The sequence below is a fragment of the Pelophylax lessonae genome, assembly GCF_965119305.1.
Source record: "Pelophylax lessonae genome assembly, chromosome: 3".
Taxonomy (NCBI): domain Eukaryota; kingdom Metazoa; phylum Chordata; class Amphibia; order Anura; family Ranidae; genus Pelophylax; species Pelophylax lessonae.
Genome location: NC_138770.1, coordinates 91,699,932 through 91,716,905, shown reverse-complemented (window position 1 = coordinate 91,716,905; position 16,974 = coordinate 91,699,932). Strand labels below are relative to the sequence as shown.

The following is a 16,974-nucleotide window of genomic DNA, read 5'->3' as shown; positions in this document are numbered from 1 at the left end:
GAGGAAGGAAGGAAAAAAGAAGGAAGTTTGCATGTTCTCTCTGTGCCTGCCTGGGTTTCCTCCACATTCCAAAGACATGCTAGTATATGAAATGGCTCCTGTCTAAATTGGCCCTAGTGTGTGTATGTATAAATGTGAGTTAAGGACCTTAGATTGTACATTTTTTTAGAGTAGGGACTGATGTGAACATACAATATATATGTAAAGCTCAGCGTAAAATTGTTGGCGCTATTTAAGTACCTGTAATAATGTCAATTAAAGGTTCAGGGGCTCCAATTACAAAGTTCACCTGGTTGGAACTGCTAATGTTGCCTTTAAAAGGGGCTCAGCTGTCCAAGTGGGGCTGCACTCTCTCCTCTATAAATCAGAAATAACAATTTAACAATGTACAGGGCCAGAGCAGTGTTTATGTCCCCTGGTTCTTGATAGTGTCGGAAGAGGCGGGCTGAGAAAGACAGGGGTGGGATTTGCGTCAAGCTGAACCGTTTTAACAATGAGCCAGAATAGCACAGACCCCGTTCTCTATGAACAGGTACACATTTATATTTAATTTTTGCTGCATATCAGCGGCCTATGTTTTCTATGTTTTTCCACAGCTATAAAAAAAGACTCGACCACCGAATGCCATCTATCCCTAAAATATCTCTTTTTTAGTACACTGACCCTTTAATAATGAATGGATTGGGTATGTTGGTCCACTAAAACCTCACAATACCTAACGGAATCTGATTATAGGCTTCCAAAAAGCAAATGGAATATTCTGTTCTCTTGACATTCATGGTTACTAGTTGGTGCATGATCCTTCATTAACCCCTTCAAGAATTTGCTACAACACAGTATCAGAAGAAAGAAAAAAATGGATAAAACTTCATAAGGCATTAAAGTGCAATAGAAGCATTATTCTTCAAGTCATTTTTGTGCCTTAGATGGAATGATTGTTTACAGTGACCTCCCTAAATGTTACAGTAACTAAAAAAATTATAGCAAAACTAGATTATTTTTTAACCTCCTGAAAAAAATTGCAAATAAAGGCAGCAGTCTCACCTTTTAAAAGGTCTACCATAGTTGAATCATGCCCAGTTTTGAAATTCATACTAAAGGAGTATAGGATGTTCCTTTGCCATTGAAATTATACCTAAGGTTGAGTTGTGTTTAGTTTGAATATCAAAAACTGATACATGCTTGCATGTTATTGGATGACTGAACTGAACACAGTGCCACCTTATTCACAAAGAAAAGGAAGCAATTACTTTGAAAAATTAAAATTCTCAAATCTTTTAGTAAAGCGTCATAGCCATAGACCTCAGATGACAGGCGGGCGTGAAGGCGTGGTGTGACCATTGAGTTGCGTGTCAATGAAGCACATGAAACCATATGAAAAATGCCTAAGCAATAAGGTGGGTGGTTAGGAGTAGTTCTGGATCCTCTGCTGGTAGCAGACATTTGTCTAGCATTGCTGGGTTGGAAGAGAGTTTTAATCAAATAAGATCTGACATTCCTATCTAGAAATAAAATGCCTCGCCATTCGTATGTCAGTCACCTCTAAGCGATTTGACAAACTCAAGATCTTTTAAAACGAAAGGAGTTCAGATCATATTAATTCCCCAAAAATGTTTTGATTCAAAGTAGTTTGTATTTTATGTTGCCAAGGGCAATCGGAGGAAGAAAAAAAAAAACTCTCTGTTGCCGGTAGTCTTGTCCTCTCGTCATGGCCTAGAGGCGATAGTAGTATTTAAGCTTTTTGAAATTTGCCTGGGGCATTCAGACTGCATGATCACAAAGAGGAACATGAGTTTTTTTGGAGTCCGCCATTCAGGTTTTATAAAATGGTGCGGGCCAAAGAGTCACTTTATTTTTTATGTCTTTGTATCTAAAATACAGCATGCAAAAAAAAAAAAAAAAACAACCTAAAACCGAATCCTATAATAAACTAAGTTAAGTGCAACCGTACACTTTACTGTGTATCAAACGGTTTACCAAAAAAAAAAAAACACCCTGATCTGTTTAACTAAGCATCAATTCTTGAGAAAGTAAAAAAAAAAAAAAAAATTAATGATTAAAAATCACTGACGGCTCCCCTGTAAATAGAAGGCTAGCTACTTCAAGTAATTTCTTTTGAAATCGGATATCTGAATATTCAACCAAGGCAGAGGCTCCACTCTGTATGAGCGGCGTTAATATGATCTCAACAGAGTTTGCTACTCGGAAATATTAGCATATCAAAGTATTTGCCCCGGGCTGAAGAAGGCATCGATACACAAGAAGCAGCCAGAGTAAAGATTATTGGTTGTGATGGGGAGAGTAGAGGAGCTCGGGGCTAAATTCAGCACACCATTAACTAAAAGTGATAGCAGGGGGATCTTTGCGTCAGTTTGGCTGCAAATATTAAATCTAGACCTTGTGATGGTGGGAAGAACGCACCTGGGTAGACTGGACCGAGGGCTTTAATGATACTCCCACCTCTAGACACCAGCACAATGCAATAACACCAAGCTTTACAACTCCAAAGCAAAAGGTCATTGGATTATTCACGTCTGCTATCAAACTAGAGTTGCGTTCCCGTTCGCCCGGTATCAACAGATCGAAAGTGTACAGAGCTTCTCTTAATCTTCCAGAGGCTGTTCAACCGCACATTAATTCTACTTCCTTATTTGAATTATGGTGCAATCCTTTGACCCTTTCAGGTGCGCACAAAAAAAGAAAATCATTTATAACCCCCGCGCCTTCAAGCTATATATGGTGGAAAGCATAAGGTTAATATTTCAGAATTTTGCAAATAAGTATGCATTATTTTAAGTGATAAAAGAAAAAAAATAAACATTTTGACATAGACAGATAAATAGGTAGATAGATAGATAGATAGATAGATAGATAGATAGATAGATAGATAGATAGATAGACAGACAGACAGACAGACAGACAGACAGACAGACAGACAGACAGACAGACAGACAGACAGACAGACAGACAGACAGACAGACAGACAGACAGACAGACAGATAGATAGATAGATAGATAGATAGATAGATAGATAGAAAGATAAATAGATACACATTTTCCCTATACAAAAAAAAAAGCATACTGCTTTTGATGTTCACCGAACTAGACCTATTTTTTTACTCTAGCAATAGAATTTTTAGCTGTTTTACATTTTAGATTTTTAAATTATTTTCACGCATTTTTTTAAATTTTTTTTTAGGCTTTTTGTTAAGTAGAGTGCTAAATTCAATTTAAATGAAACAACATATTAAAACAGGCTTTTCAATTTGTTCAGTGCATAGCACTGTTTGAATGGCTAATACTGTTTTTTAATAAAATATTTTCTAGCACTGTTTGAATGGCTAATACTGTTTTTGATTAAATATTTTCTAGCACTGTTTAAATGGCTAATGCTGTTTTTAATAAAATATTTTCACTTGTATATCCCATTTACAGTACCACCAAGACTGTTTAGGGTTTGATACTGATGTATGCTCATTGCACGGCAAAAAGGTGTGTACATGTTCTGTTTTAGTTTTTTTGTTTTTTAATTATTATATTTTGGTCTGAGTTCTCTCTAAAAATAAAAAAAATCTTAATAAAATCCCTCCAAAGTAAACAGAATATTTAACCACTGACGTTCTGTCAAACTGCCAGTCCTATATTATGCTGATTATTTTCAAATACAATATATATTAGTGAAAGGCATAAAAAAAATAAAAGCAATACAGCTATTTTCCTTACATGTCAATACAGATGATTTTTTTTTAATGCCATTGAGATAATGCACCCTAATATTCATGCAATTATTTGATCTTATCCAACATGTAAATTAATTTACTGTATTGGCATTTTAAAGGGCCTAAAGTCAACAACGTGTATTTTGGCTTCTAGGCTAAATTATTTCCATGGAACATTTTCACCATACTTTGTTTTCAATGGTGCAGTGATGGCAAAATATAAAAATTTTCTCTAAAAAGCACCATTAAAAAAGCAAACACCTTAACCTTTAACAAAGGGTTAAAGGTTAAAAAAAATAGTTTTTAGGCTGAATTTTTTCTGTGGTATGTCTAATAATGGTTATCTTTGTGACAACTATTGTCAAATAAAAAATAACTCCCAACCGTCACCCCTAAGAAAGCTGGATGCCCAAGTATTCAATGGGTATTAAATGTAAAAATGGTGCTGCGGTTATTTCAGCTTATATTGGAAGAAAAGAATGACAAGAAATGAGCAGAAATAAATATAGAGGAGTAAATGATTAATGTATAGAATACATTAATAAAGATATCTCTAATGATTAAATTAAGTAACGTACATTGATTATGACAAAAAAACAAATTAACCTATAAATGTAACCACCCTACTTAAAATAATAGAACACTAATGTTAAAAATACTAAACTATCATTTAAATATGTTACCTAATTTAAGCCCTAAGGCTTTAACAATATAAAGAATTATATAAATCTAAAGAATTGCCAACAATTGTCTAGGAAAAGTCAGGCTATGTAGGGGGCAATAATGAGGACATACAACTGTTGGAATTGTTTTATTTTTGGAAATTTTCCATTTGAGTGGAATGGAACATGCACAGTGAACATCTATCACAGAGGAGATTGCTATAGAGGAGTGGGGTAACATTGGCAGCTATTGGGTAGTTCTGGATTTATAGACAGCTTGGCCAACCTTTTTGGGTTGCCAAGCTGTCTGTGGTGGCCAAGCTGTTTTTGTGGTGATGAAGTTGAGTGCTCCTTTTCCAAAAATATATTGGTACAAAGCTTTCATCATATATATATATATATATATATATATATATATATATATATATATATCTATATCAGAGTGGGTCCGGAAAGAGTGTGACCTGTTGAAGACAGGTAATATAGGAAGTGTTATATATATTGGTACAAAGCTTGTATCATGTCTCCAATAGTCAATATATATATATATATATATATATATATATATATATATATATATATATATATATATATATATATATATCAAAGTGGGTCCGGAAAGAGTGTGAGCTGTAGAAGACAGGTATTATAGCAAGCGTTATCCTTACAGGTGAGACATTTTCTTGTCCATAGCCACCCTCAGAGGAATCAGGGCTGTTGCCTATCATGCCAGTTGCATGGTGACATGGCACTGCAGCCATACACAAAGTTTGTTATTGACACAAACTTAAACTCTGATCACTACAGGCCAACCATGGTGATCACATGATTAACAATCACACAGATTGGTTTCTTATGCTCCCTCCAGTATCCAAGAGTGCTAGTAGCAATCCAGTCCAAGGGCCGGGTTTAAGTAAAAATAGCAAAAATGTGTTGCCGTTCTAAACCCACCCTTATGGCCCTGTGATTGCCATGATAGGCTGAACAAGATGATCACGTGATCTGAAATCAAGCCGCTGTATAAGGCGATCAACTTTCCAAATCCTAAGGCTACACACTAAAACCCAAAGGGGTTGATTTACTAAAACTGAAGAGTGCAAAATCAGCTTCCATTTTCTTTTTGGTCAAAGCCTAATTGAACAAGATGATGTTAGAAGCCGATTGGCTACCACGCACCTCTACACCAGATTTTGCACTCTCCAATCTTAGCAAATCAAAACGTGTCTTTATTCACATCTACACTTAAAAAGACCTTTGCGAAATAATTTTCAAGAAGAGCTTTATGGGCATGAGGGGGTTAAACAATCCTCGGCTTATCACTGAGCGGAGCTGTTCTTTCAGCACCGGCATTGTTATTTACAGCGTTAGCTTCGTTGTTCTAACTGGCGAGCAGATTACCAGAACCGCCAGCTGTCTGACTCAGCCTGGAAGCTACAGTAAGCGACCACGGCGTGCATCACGGTGCAGAATACTAGGGGGCTATTACTGCATAATTACTGCATCATACTACGGAGGGATATGTCTCCACTATTCTCTCTCTTTTGTCTCCATCCAATGTGCCTCTAAGCACAAAAGTTCTTTAGGGTGATCTCATGTATTTAGATCAATCTATAGATACTTAGGTAGGTTACAATGGTCTGTTGCACAGTTTATCCAAAGTCTTATGTTAAAAAAAGATAAAATATAAAAAAAAACATATATATTCAGGGGCAAAATAATTTGAAAAAAATATTTTATATAATATAATTTGAAAAAAAAAATTGTACTCATAAATACATATATGCATCAGAGGCAATTTGATTTAAGGAATGTTTTATAGTTCTTGAACACCCCTTCTCTCTCTTCCATTCTCTGTCTTAGCAGATTGGCAGTGCTAAGAGGGCACGCCCAATTTTGCACACAATTTGGAAAAAGCATGCCGTTTTCTACCATCAATATTTTACATATGACAGAAAACTGCTAATTTATCATTGCTAAAAATAAAACAAAAACAGCAAAATATTCCTAAATTTTCACACATTGGCCAGTCTAGGTGAGTGGATTGTATAAGCCTTATAATAATGGTCTTGTTGGCAGTCTAGACTGTGTCTGCGAGTTATCAGAAACATTAGAACGGCACAGGCTACAAGATACGTGTAGTTATAGAGAAGGTGGTGAGAACATTACCTATGTACAATAAGAGTTAAAAAAATAAAATAAAATAACAGGGGTTCAAACCTGTCCGGTGATTAGTTTAACTTTTCCATTGCCAACATTATTGTGAAGGAATACACCTCAAACCTTAAACCACTGTTCAATGTTCAGAAGGAGCTCATTGTATATATCACGCGGTACAATAAAAATAAAAAAGAAACATTGAATTCCAAAAAATTAACATATAGCGTAATCCCGCACTCTTCCCTCTTTCACCAGACTGGTAGCTGCAAGAGCTACTATGCTAGTGAATTTGGTATTATATCTCAAATTATGATATCTCAAAGACAATCACAGCCCCCTTTGCTATTAAAGTAAAAATAAGACAAATCAATAAACTTGGAACACATCATAAACTCTTTACCAGTGCCCAGCTAGAAAAATTTGTCAAAAAACAAACTTGGCAATAGACTCTTTTTCAACTGTCTGTAGTAAATAGGAAATAGTTACCTCTTCTTATCACACCTCCTTGGCTGTTTAGTACCAATCCACACTGCGCCTCCACTGATCCCTTCAAGATAAAATTATTAAAATAGAAATTATATAAGCATACGAAAGTATTTATTTTTATTGTTATTACATTTTTTATTTTTCTTCCTATTATTATTATTATTATTATTATTATCATTATCATTATTATTACGAATAACAACCCATGCAATGCAATATTATTACTAAATTATTTTGTTTAAATAGCGACTGTGCAAATATTATCACTATCATAATTGATATTAATAATATTCATTATAATACTTCTAATTATAAAGTGCACATCAATGTTATTTCTTGGTAAGTCACTGTGTACAAAAGTAAATATTTTAAATATTAGTAACTATATTATTAATCCCTTTAAAATCTGTATTGTTGGAAGGGTATCTCAATCTTCAATTTTAAATATTGGGATGATGATGAATATTATTAACATTCATAACATCACAATGGATATTGTGCTTTTTAAATTGCGTTGATATATTTTTATCTATTTCTCTCTTTATATCTATATAGTTTATATTAAACACGTGATTAAAAAAAAATGATAATAATATTAGTAGTGCAATATAATTATACAGGCTAAATGTTATATTTATATAAGCTTGAATACATGATGGTTTATAAAATATAGTAGTGATGTTCTTAGTATATTATTATTATTACTATTATTATAATTATTATTATTACTCATAGTAGTAGAAATAATTATTATTATTGTTATTATTATTATTATAATTCTTACTTTCTCTGCAATTTTGATGATAGTGATGAGATATATTTTGCAAAATACCTAAAGCCAGAAAACACAATTGAATAGTATATATATATATATATATATATATATATATATATATATATATATAAAAAGGGATATTTAATTCCTGTTTCTCCAACAATGATGCAAATTTACCGAATTCCTAATGTCTATAATTCCATATTTTAAAGTTGAAATGCTGAACAGGCCTCTTAGATGCGAGACAGGGGGAGGAATAAGAAAAGAAGCCAGCTTGGCAAATGGTGGGATAAGTCAACCAGGTTATGTCACCCCTATTACAGTCTTTACATTTTCTTTCTCTCCTGCGTCTAAAAAGCGACTTGTAAAATCTGCTCAGAAAATTAAACACACGTTTGGGTTCTGCTTTAAAGTGATTATGAAATCGATAGAAGGCAAAATTCTGAGCCCTGTATAAATTATCCCAGTGATGAGAAAAGGTGTGACAGGAGCTTTTGTTGGCCATGGAAAATCTTTTTAGGGGGCTCAAAGATGCTTCTAGCGGCATCGAGACTGTTTGCATCTGTTCCGTTGACTTAAGCACACTGCAAAGTATTGGGGGGCTCACTTATTATTCCACACAGGGAAAATAATTTACATTTGTAGCATTCATTATTTAACATCTCTAAAATATTTTAAATATAACTCAACCAATTAAAGAAAAAGTATTGCCGCTAACTAAAAGTAATTATTCTCTATATATTATTACTAAGCAATATTAATACAAAATAAAAAGCATTTAATTTTTTCAGCAAACCTTAAATGAAAAATAAAACATAACAAATTATTATTTTAATGTGTAGTTCTAGATTATATATTAATATCATTACACTTTTAGTCAAAATATTTTTACCATAAAAAGACCTACAGTAAGTAAATCCTAAAGGGTAAAAATGATTCTTTAATATTAGTTGACAGTTGATGCAAACTTAAATATTACTATGCCAAAACTGGACAGCTGGTATTTTTTTTTTTCCGTCCGACCTATGGATTAGTTACTGTTTTTACCAGGTCTTTCTAGTAAAGCGAAACATGCTGTTTGGTCGGATGACATTGCATAAAATGACTAGTTGAATGGCTTTAAGTAGTAAATTGGATCAACTACGGTGCTCTTTTGCTGGGGAATTATCTTTTGTACTGCCTCTTGCAAATGCCCTAATCCGTCTTTTGAAAGATGCCATGCTCGCTGGCTGGCGATGGGGAGAAAATTTGTACGGATAGAGAAAAATCAGCAGCAGACGCGGGCAGTTGTAAAAAGAAGAAATGGCTTTCCTAAGCTGTAGAGGGTTATTTGCTTTAAAGAGCCTTGAGCGAGAATTGTGGAACGTGAGCTAATACAATGATTTACTCGCTTTTACAAGAAAAGTCACGTTTAACTGACACTCCTTTTACACACCACTAACTTTTAAAATTATACACCTTCTTTCTATACCATCATCCTATATACTTACATTTATATATATATATATATATGTTCATGCCATTATGATAATTATAGTTATTATTATTATTATTATTTAATTTTATCTACTTCTATAATTCTTACGAGTATTATTATATTTCTTTCTCTCTCTCTCTCTCTCTTTTTCCTTTCTTTCTTTCTTCCTCATTCTTTCTTTCTTTTTTACTTTCTTTCTTTCTCATTCTTTCTTTTTTTTTTACTTTCTTTCTTTCTTTCTCTTCATTAAAGTTCACTCATTTAAGAAATATATATATATATATATATATATATATATATATATATATATATATATATACTGTATATATTATATTATATTATATTATACATTATAATTAATATTGTTATTATATTTACTATTATATTATATTATATATATTTTATATATATATATATATATATATATATATATATATATTAGCTATCCACTTATAGATAAACAATTATCAATGCATGCAGATTGCACAACATATTTAGAAGGCATTTCCTGAAATTATTTTAATGATTATTTTGATTTTTTTTTTTTTTAGAGCCACGCCAACATTAGCGAGACCATACAAATATCTTTACAATTTTATATTTCTTTTATTTAAATTAACCTATTTGTCTAAATATATTGAAGAAATTTCCGTTAATGATCAATCCATTTAAAGTTAATTTTTAAAAGCAGATGATGATATAATATCAGTTATTTCGTTATTAATTACTGTTATAATATAGAAACATAATTATACATGTAATTAATGAAACTTTACATTGTATTTTATAAGCATTTACATTTTTTTTACCCTTGTTTTAGCTACTATTTACATGTATTTGTGCTGCACAGCCCTGATTCCCAGCCACGCCCAGTCTAAGGAGACTATACAATGAAAATTCTGCTTTAGGTGTATGGTATATATTATATTAAAAACATAAACCGGTGCATATGCTTTACCTGGAAGTCTTCCCCTCCAGCCCCGGCAAGTCCCAGACTAGAGCCTGGCAAAAGCCTTTGATCTGGGTGCATGCCATATTGGGATCCATGGCTCATGAGAGACAGGTCATGGCGCCTATACGCATCTAGACAGCCAAAGTCCCTCCTCTGATCGTCCAGGCAAGAAGACTTGAGTGCCCGGGCATTGTGCAAGTTGATGAAGTCTGTGGGCTCCCCATGGTGGATCTGCTGGTAATATTGCTGTGAATGGTGCAGGGAGTTTAATGAATAGGCGTCTGGGTTGACGGCTGGGTGGCTGTGCTGGAACTCGTAGTGGAAGGACTGGTGGTGCAAAGGGGTGTACTGGTGGTTAGCCGAGAAATACGGCGAAGCAAACTCGGTGCCAGTGGTGGAATAAGTCAGAGGAGACGTGGAGGAATAGGCGACAGTGGAGTTGGCTACAGACTCAAGACATCCAAGTTGCATCAAACGGTAACTGTTTGATCCGTCATGACGTATCTGGAAGGAAGGGAGACAAAAAGAGAAGGGAAAAAAATAGGTTTGTCATTTAAAATAGCATGCACCAACAGCAGAGCCACTATTGTGAAGTTATCTTCCACTCAAACATTGTAGGTAGACTTCTACAGCACACACAATAAAAAAAAAAAAAATAATAATAATAATTCACAATTGGGTCCAAATCTGCACTAAGCTCCACTTACACTGTACTAAAACTGAGCATTCAAGGCGAATTCCAGTCCCAGAAATAAAGGAAAATCCTACATCTCCCCCAAAATAAACACACACCCCACACCAGCATCGCAGCCTTGTCTATCAGGACTTCTGATGTGCTAGCTGATCAGTTGAGCCGTGCAGCATCATGCCCCCTTAGTCTGTGGCTTCACTATGAGGGATTATTTTTGTCCCCCTTTTCGTTATAACAACTGTTGTATTGCAGAATGCCATCTTAGGCGACAGATGTCATAACGAATTTTCTTGCTATCTTTTCTGCAAGATTTTTTTTTTTTTTTAAGGAGCACACGTTAGTTCACTGTAACGCTAGCTAGCTTGGATTATGAGGGACAGGGAAAAAAAAAACACGAGTAAATAAAAGGATAAAAAAAAAATACCTCTGAATCGTGGACAAGTCCTGGGAATGAAGTAGACATTTTTCTTCGTTTTATATAAAGAAAGCAACTTTTCCTATAGGCAAGGTCCCCTCTTGTAGGTCCAAATGTGTATTTTCCAAATTAAAAAAAAAAAAAAAAAGCCAAAGGCTTGCACTGACAGAGTCAAACCTTCTCTCTCCCACTCTCCTTGGAAACCTGTAGGAAAAACTCTCCCCTCTGCTCACAAGTAGCTCCCTGGATCAGATTTTGTACTTGCTGGGTAATTCTTTGGCTGATGTCGTAGGTCCCTTGGCAATATAGAAGTTTTGAAAATTAAGCATCAGCAGTGAGAGAGATGGGAGGACAATAGATAGAAGAGCCTCTTCCCAGGAGACAAGAAATAAATATTGTATCTTCCCCTAATAAGGAACTGTGGGATATTTTCACATTTTTATCCATTTTTTTTTTCTAATCTTATCGCTTTTACTTTACCTGGAAAGAAAAAAAGGTCTTCCTGGCCGGGGTATTTTATTATATATTTTTTTCTATTTTTTTTTTTAATTGCTTAGAATGAAAACAAAATTGTGCAAGTCTACATGCCTAGAAAAAAAAAAAAACATAATTAAAACGTAAGAGAATAATAAAAAAAACAAATAAAAATACAGAAAAATGACGACATTTTGAATCTTTTTTATATTTGTAAGCTTTAATTTTTTTCAATAAATAAGAATTAATAAATAAAGAAAGAATAAATATTATAGTTTTATAAAATAAACGGTTATGTATTTTTTTTTTTTTTTTTTCAAGCTGGTTGTTGCATTAAATAGACCTTGTCTTTTTTTTTTTTTTTTATTTCCTTATATCTATCACAATGCAGTTATTTTATTGTTTTATTTATTTTTTTTTTAAATTCAGTGTTTTAAAGCAAACAAGTTGTACAGCAATAGGGATTTTTATTTTATATATATATTGTGTATAGTTGTGTGTGATTTTGGGAGAGTTAACTAACGGAGCGGTGTCGACACGGATATGGGGCATGCGATGGGACGCAAGTTCAGGGAGAGAGACTCTTCGAGCTAGACTAGCTTTTAATTGGGAGTTAATATGCTACTTCTTTCAAGTGTTAACACGAGGAAGGTGTCTTATTAAGGGGCCGCAGGCAAACAAAGACTAGACTGTGTTCTTGTGAGTAAAAAGGGTCAGGATTTGGGGAGGGTTGGCTCACTTGTTGTGGCAAGTCTATGGAGCTGTCATTCAGGACTGGTGTTCTTTAGGCTAATGGACAAAGGCACACGCCTAACACTCAGGCAGTTTTTGTGTGAAGTAGACTGAGATGCACTTCACTAGCCCACATAGGGGTCAACAGGCAGCATTATCCACACATTATTAACAGCCTCATCAAACCAATGTGCTCCATTTCAGATAATCAAATAAAACAGGAGGAAAAAGAGAAGAGGGAGGAGGAGGTTCAGATGCCGTGGAAGGCGTCACGGCGGGGAGGAGGTCCCTGAAATACTCAACTTGCACAGAAAAAAAATAGAAGAAAATGTCTATTTACAAAATGCAAAGCTGGCATTCGCTAGAAGACGCCGTAAATGAATAGAGATGTGTTTTTTTTTTTTTTTTTGAAGGGAGAAAAAGAATTTAGAATGTTTATTAAATGACTTGCAATGGATCTTTGTAAGATGCAACAGTTTAAGGTGCATCCCGGAAAGTGCCACCATCATGTTTCTACACGTAGGATTGTGTTACAATTTATTCCAACAATAAAATATGACATTTTGTGTGTCTACCTGTAGACCCCCTACTATTTATCAGCTTCTATGTGTATGTGTACTCATCACAAATCATTACACACGTGTCCCGCACATCAAGGAATTGCCGATTTTATTTATTTTCTTCACATGTAGAGAATTCTACAATTCAGGAATGAGAATTGTCTATCTATCTATTGCTCAATCGCCCTTCTCTCTCTGTCCTAAGCTATGGGGCTGGAGAGAAATGAGCATAAAAATTCTACTCAGTGTCCATGGGGGTCAGGATTCATCTTTTATATTACTGAAAATTGAAAAATAAATACAAGATTTGTGATTAGTTTCATTTTTTCAAGTTTTGATCCATCAGCCTCTGTCTGCTCTGTCCAGATATCTATCTATCTATCTATCTATCTATCTATCTATCTATCTATCTATCTATCTATCTATCTATCTTTCTATTTATCTATCTAGGTATCTTTTTACCCATTATCTATTGTTTCATCTATCTCTTCCATTATCTATCTATCTATCTATCTATCTATCTATCTATCTATCTATCTATCTATCTATCTATCTATCTATCTATCTATCTATCTATCCACCTACAGTATCCATTTATAATTTATCCATGTATCCATATATCCATTATCTATCTATCTATCTATCTATCTATCTATCTATCTATCTATCTATCTATCTATCTATCTATCTATTTATCTATCTAGGTATCTTTTTACCCATTATCTATTGTTTCATCTATCTCTTCCATTATCTATCTATCTATCTATCTATCTATCTATCTATCTATCTATCTATCTATCTATCTATCTATCTATCTATCTATCTATCTATCTATCTATCTATCCATCCATCCATCCATCCATCCATCCATCCATCCATCCATCCATCCATCTATCTATCTATCTATCTATCTATCTATCTATCTATCTATCTTTTTTCAGTATCCATATATCCATTATTGATTATGACACTGGTTATGAAGGCTCACAATTGAAGATGAATTTACTTTATTATATCAGTGGACAGAAATTCTACAAAGGAAACTGCTGTGAATTCTCAGATTTGGAGGTATATGGGCTCTTCTCCTAGGTGCTGACCACACGGAATGTAATGATGCCCGGGTTGCTCCTTCTACCCGGCTTTCTATAAGGAACCATGGCAGCCCCATGAAAACCTCGCCTCTAGCTCTACACAGTTGTCATCTATGCCCAGTACAGGCTGATCACATTATCCTGTGTTATGTAATAGCAGGGTAGAGATGGGAACATCTGTTTTCTTAGTCTGAAGAAAAAAAATAGCTGTGACATTTTACCAGCTTTCCGATTTCTTGCCTCAAAGCACGCAACGTAACGCAGTGTCACAGTCCCTACCCCGTCTGCTATGTATTTCCCTCATACTTGTGTACATTACACTCCTATTGTGTCTGGGGTTTGTATGTGCCAATGGAAACATGAGAACAGAAGTCAGAAAGACTGACGCATTTTACATCCAAAGTTTACAGGACAGTAAAGTGGCTATTTACAAAGTCATCATTGACTCCCATTAAACAAACTCTGATGTCTATTAGAATTAACGTACAAAAAACAATATATCTAAAAGAACAGGACACACTTATTGCTTACATTGCTTGATAATAAACAAACAAATAATAATAATATTAATAATAATAATAATAATAATAATAATAATAATAATGTTAGACTCTTAATTGATTTTTTAGTGATTTAGCTACACAACATTCTACTTTTCTGGTTTCTAGAGAGCCAAATATTTCATTAGTGGCAGTCTATAGGACATTTTATGACTGGCAAAAGTGCAAAATCAACACAGAACACGTTTAAAAAAAAAAAATTAAGAATGCAAAATGGTATCTATCTATCTATCTATCTATCTATCTATCTATCTATCTATCTATCTATCTATCTATCTATCTATCTATCTATCTATCTATCTATCTATCTATCTAATCTATCTATCTACAGTGCCTTGCAAAAGTATTCAGCCCCCTTGAACTTTGCAAACTTTTGCCATATTTCAGGCTTCAAACATAAAGATATAAAACTGTAATTTTTTGTGAGAAAAAACCAAAATCAAACTTTTTGGCAACAATGCAAAACGTTATGTTTGGTGAAAAGCAACACAGCTCATCACCCTGAACACACCATCCCCACTGTCAAACATGGTGGTGGCAGCATCATGGTTTGGGCCTGCTTTTCTTCAGCAGGGACAGGGAAGATGGTTAAAATTGATGGGAAGATGGATGGAGCCAAATACAGGACCATTCTGGAAGAAAACCTGATGGAGTCTGCAAAAGACCTGAGACTGGGACGGAGATTTGTCTTCCAACAAGACAATGATCCAAAACATAAAGCAAAATCTACAATGGAGTGGTTCATAAATAAACATATCCAGATGTTAGAATGGCCAAGTCAAAGTCCAGACCTAAATCCAATCGAGAATCTGTGGAAAGAACTAAAAACTGCTGTTCACAAATGCGCTCCATCCAACCTCACTGAGCTCGAGCTGTTTTGCAAGGAGGAATGGGCAAAAATTTCAGTCTCTCGATGTGCAAAACCGATAGAGACATACCCCAAGCGACTTACAGCTGTAATCGCAGCAAAAGGTGGTGCTACAAAGTATTAACTTAAGGGGGCTGAATAATTTTGCACGCCCAATTTTCAGTTTTTTATTTGTTAAAAAAGTTTGAAATATCCAATAAATTTTGTTCCACTTCATGATTGTGTCCCACTTGTTGTTGATTCTTCACAAAAAATTACAGTTTTATATCTTTATATTTGAAGCATGAAATGTGGCAAAAGGTCGCAAAGTTCAAGGGGGCCGAATACTTTCTCAAGGCACTGTATCTATCTATCTATCTATCTATCTATCTATCTATCTGTCTGTCTGTCTGTCTGTCTGTCTGTCTGTCTGTCTGTCTGTCTGTCTGTCTGTCTGTCTGTCTATCTATCTATCTATCTATCTATCTATCTATATCTCTGTCTGTCTGTCTGTCTGTCTGTCTGTCTATCTATCTATCTATCTATCTATCTATCTATCTATCTATCTATCTATCTATCTATCTATCTATCTATCTATCTATCTATCTATCTATCTATCTATCTCTCTGTCTGTCTGTCTGTCTGTCTGTCTGTCTGTCTGTCTGTCTGTCTGTCTGTCTGTCTATCTATCTATCTATCTATCTATCTATCTATCTATCTATCTAGTGAAAGGCACAGGCAGTCAGCTATTTTAATAGCTGTGGATTAATATATGAATCAACACCAATAAAGATTTTTACAACATGCAGACTGTAAGCGTGAAACTCTTTGAAAGAAGGACTGATTTATAATTAATACATGCAACAGTCTCATAAATAATGCAGTGGAATTTTCTACATAATATTAGTGTAGGGTATGGAGGAAAGCTGCTTAAAATCCAGAGTTTTCTCACAACTCCAGCAATTGTTTTTTTGTGTTTTACAAGGAAATGAATTGTTCTGGGGATTGCCTACTAAACATGAGTGTAAACAAAGTACTGAATACAGGGGCACCTTGTATCTCTACTCGGGTTTAAACCCAACCTCATCAACTATCTACTTAAAAGTGAACAAACTATATAAACAGGTTTACATCTACATTGAATGGCTTTATGTTACAGTATACATAATCACTGGTATAATATAGTAATAAGCATTTGGTAATTCTGATGGCTCTGCTTCTACTGTGTAATGCACACCACCCTCACGGTGATACATAAACAATAGATAAGATATAAAAAGATACATACAAACAGAGATAGATACATAAATAGATTAAAGACTGCCTGGTAGATAGATAGATAGATAGATAGATAGATAGATAGATAGATAGATAGA

General features: G+C 34.3%; 1 protein-coding gene across 4 annotated transcripts in view; it reads right to left on the bottom strand.

The window, feature by feature from the left end:
- Nucleotides 1-11,624, bottom strand: part of TFAP2D (transcription factor AP-2 delta) — a 50,713-nt gene extending 39,089 nt beyond the window's left edge. The window contains exons 1-3 of one of the 4 annotated variants that reach the window (XM_082251386.1): nucleotides 11,344-11,624; nucleotides 10,235-10,732; nucleotides 7,025-7,085 (exon numbers count right to left, since the gene is read on the bottom strand). In XM_082251386.1, the coding sequence (XP_082107512.1) occupies nucleotides 7,025-7,085; nucleotides 10,235-10,732; nucleotides 11,344-11,382 (598 nt within the window). In that variant the 5' untranslated portion in view covers nucleotides 11,383-11,624. Of the gene's footprint in view, nucleotides 1-7,024; nucleotides 7,086-10,234; nucleotides 10,733-10,935; nucleotides 11,134-11,343 lie in introns of those variants that run through there. The other 3 variants (XM_082251388.1, XM_082251389.1, XM_082251387.1) reach the window with 3 other exon arrangements.
- Nucleotides 11,625-16,974: the final 5,350 nt, after the last annotated feature.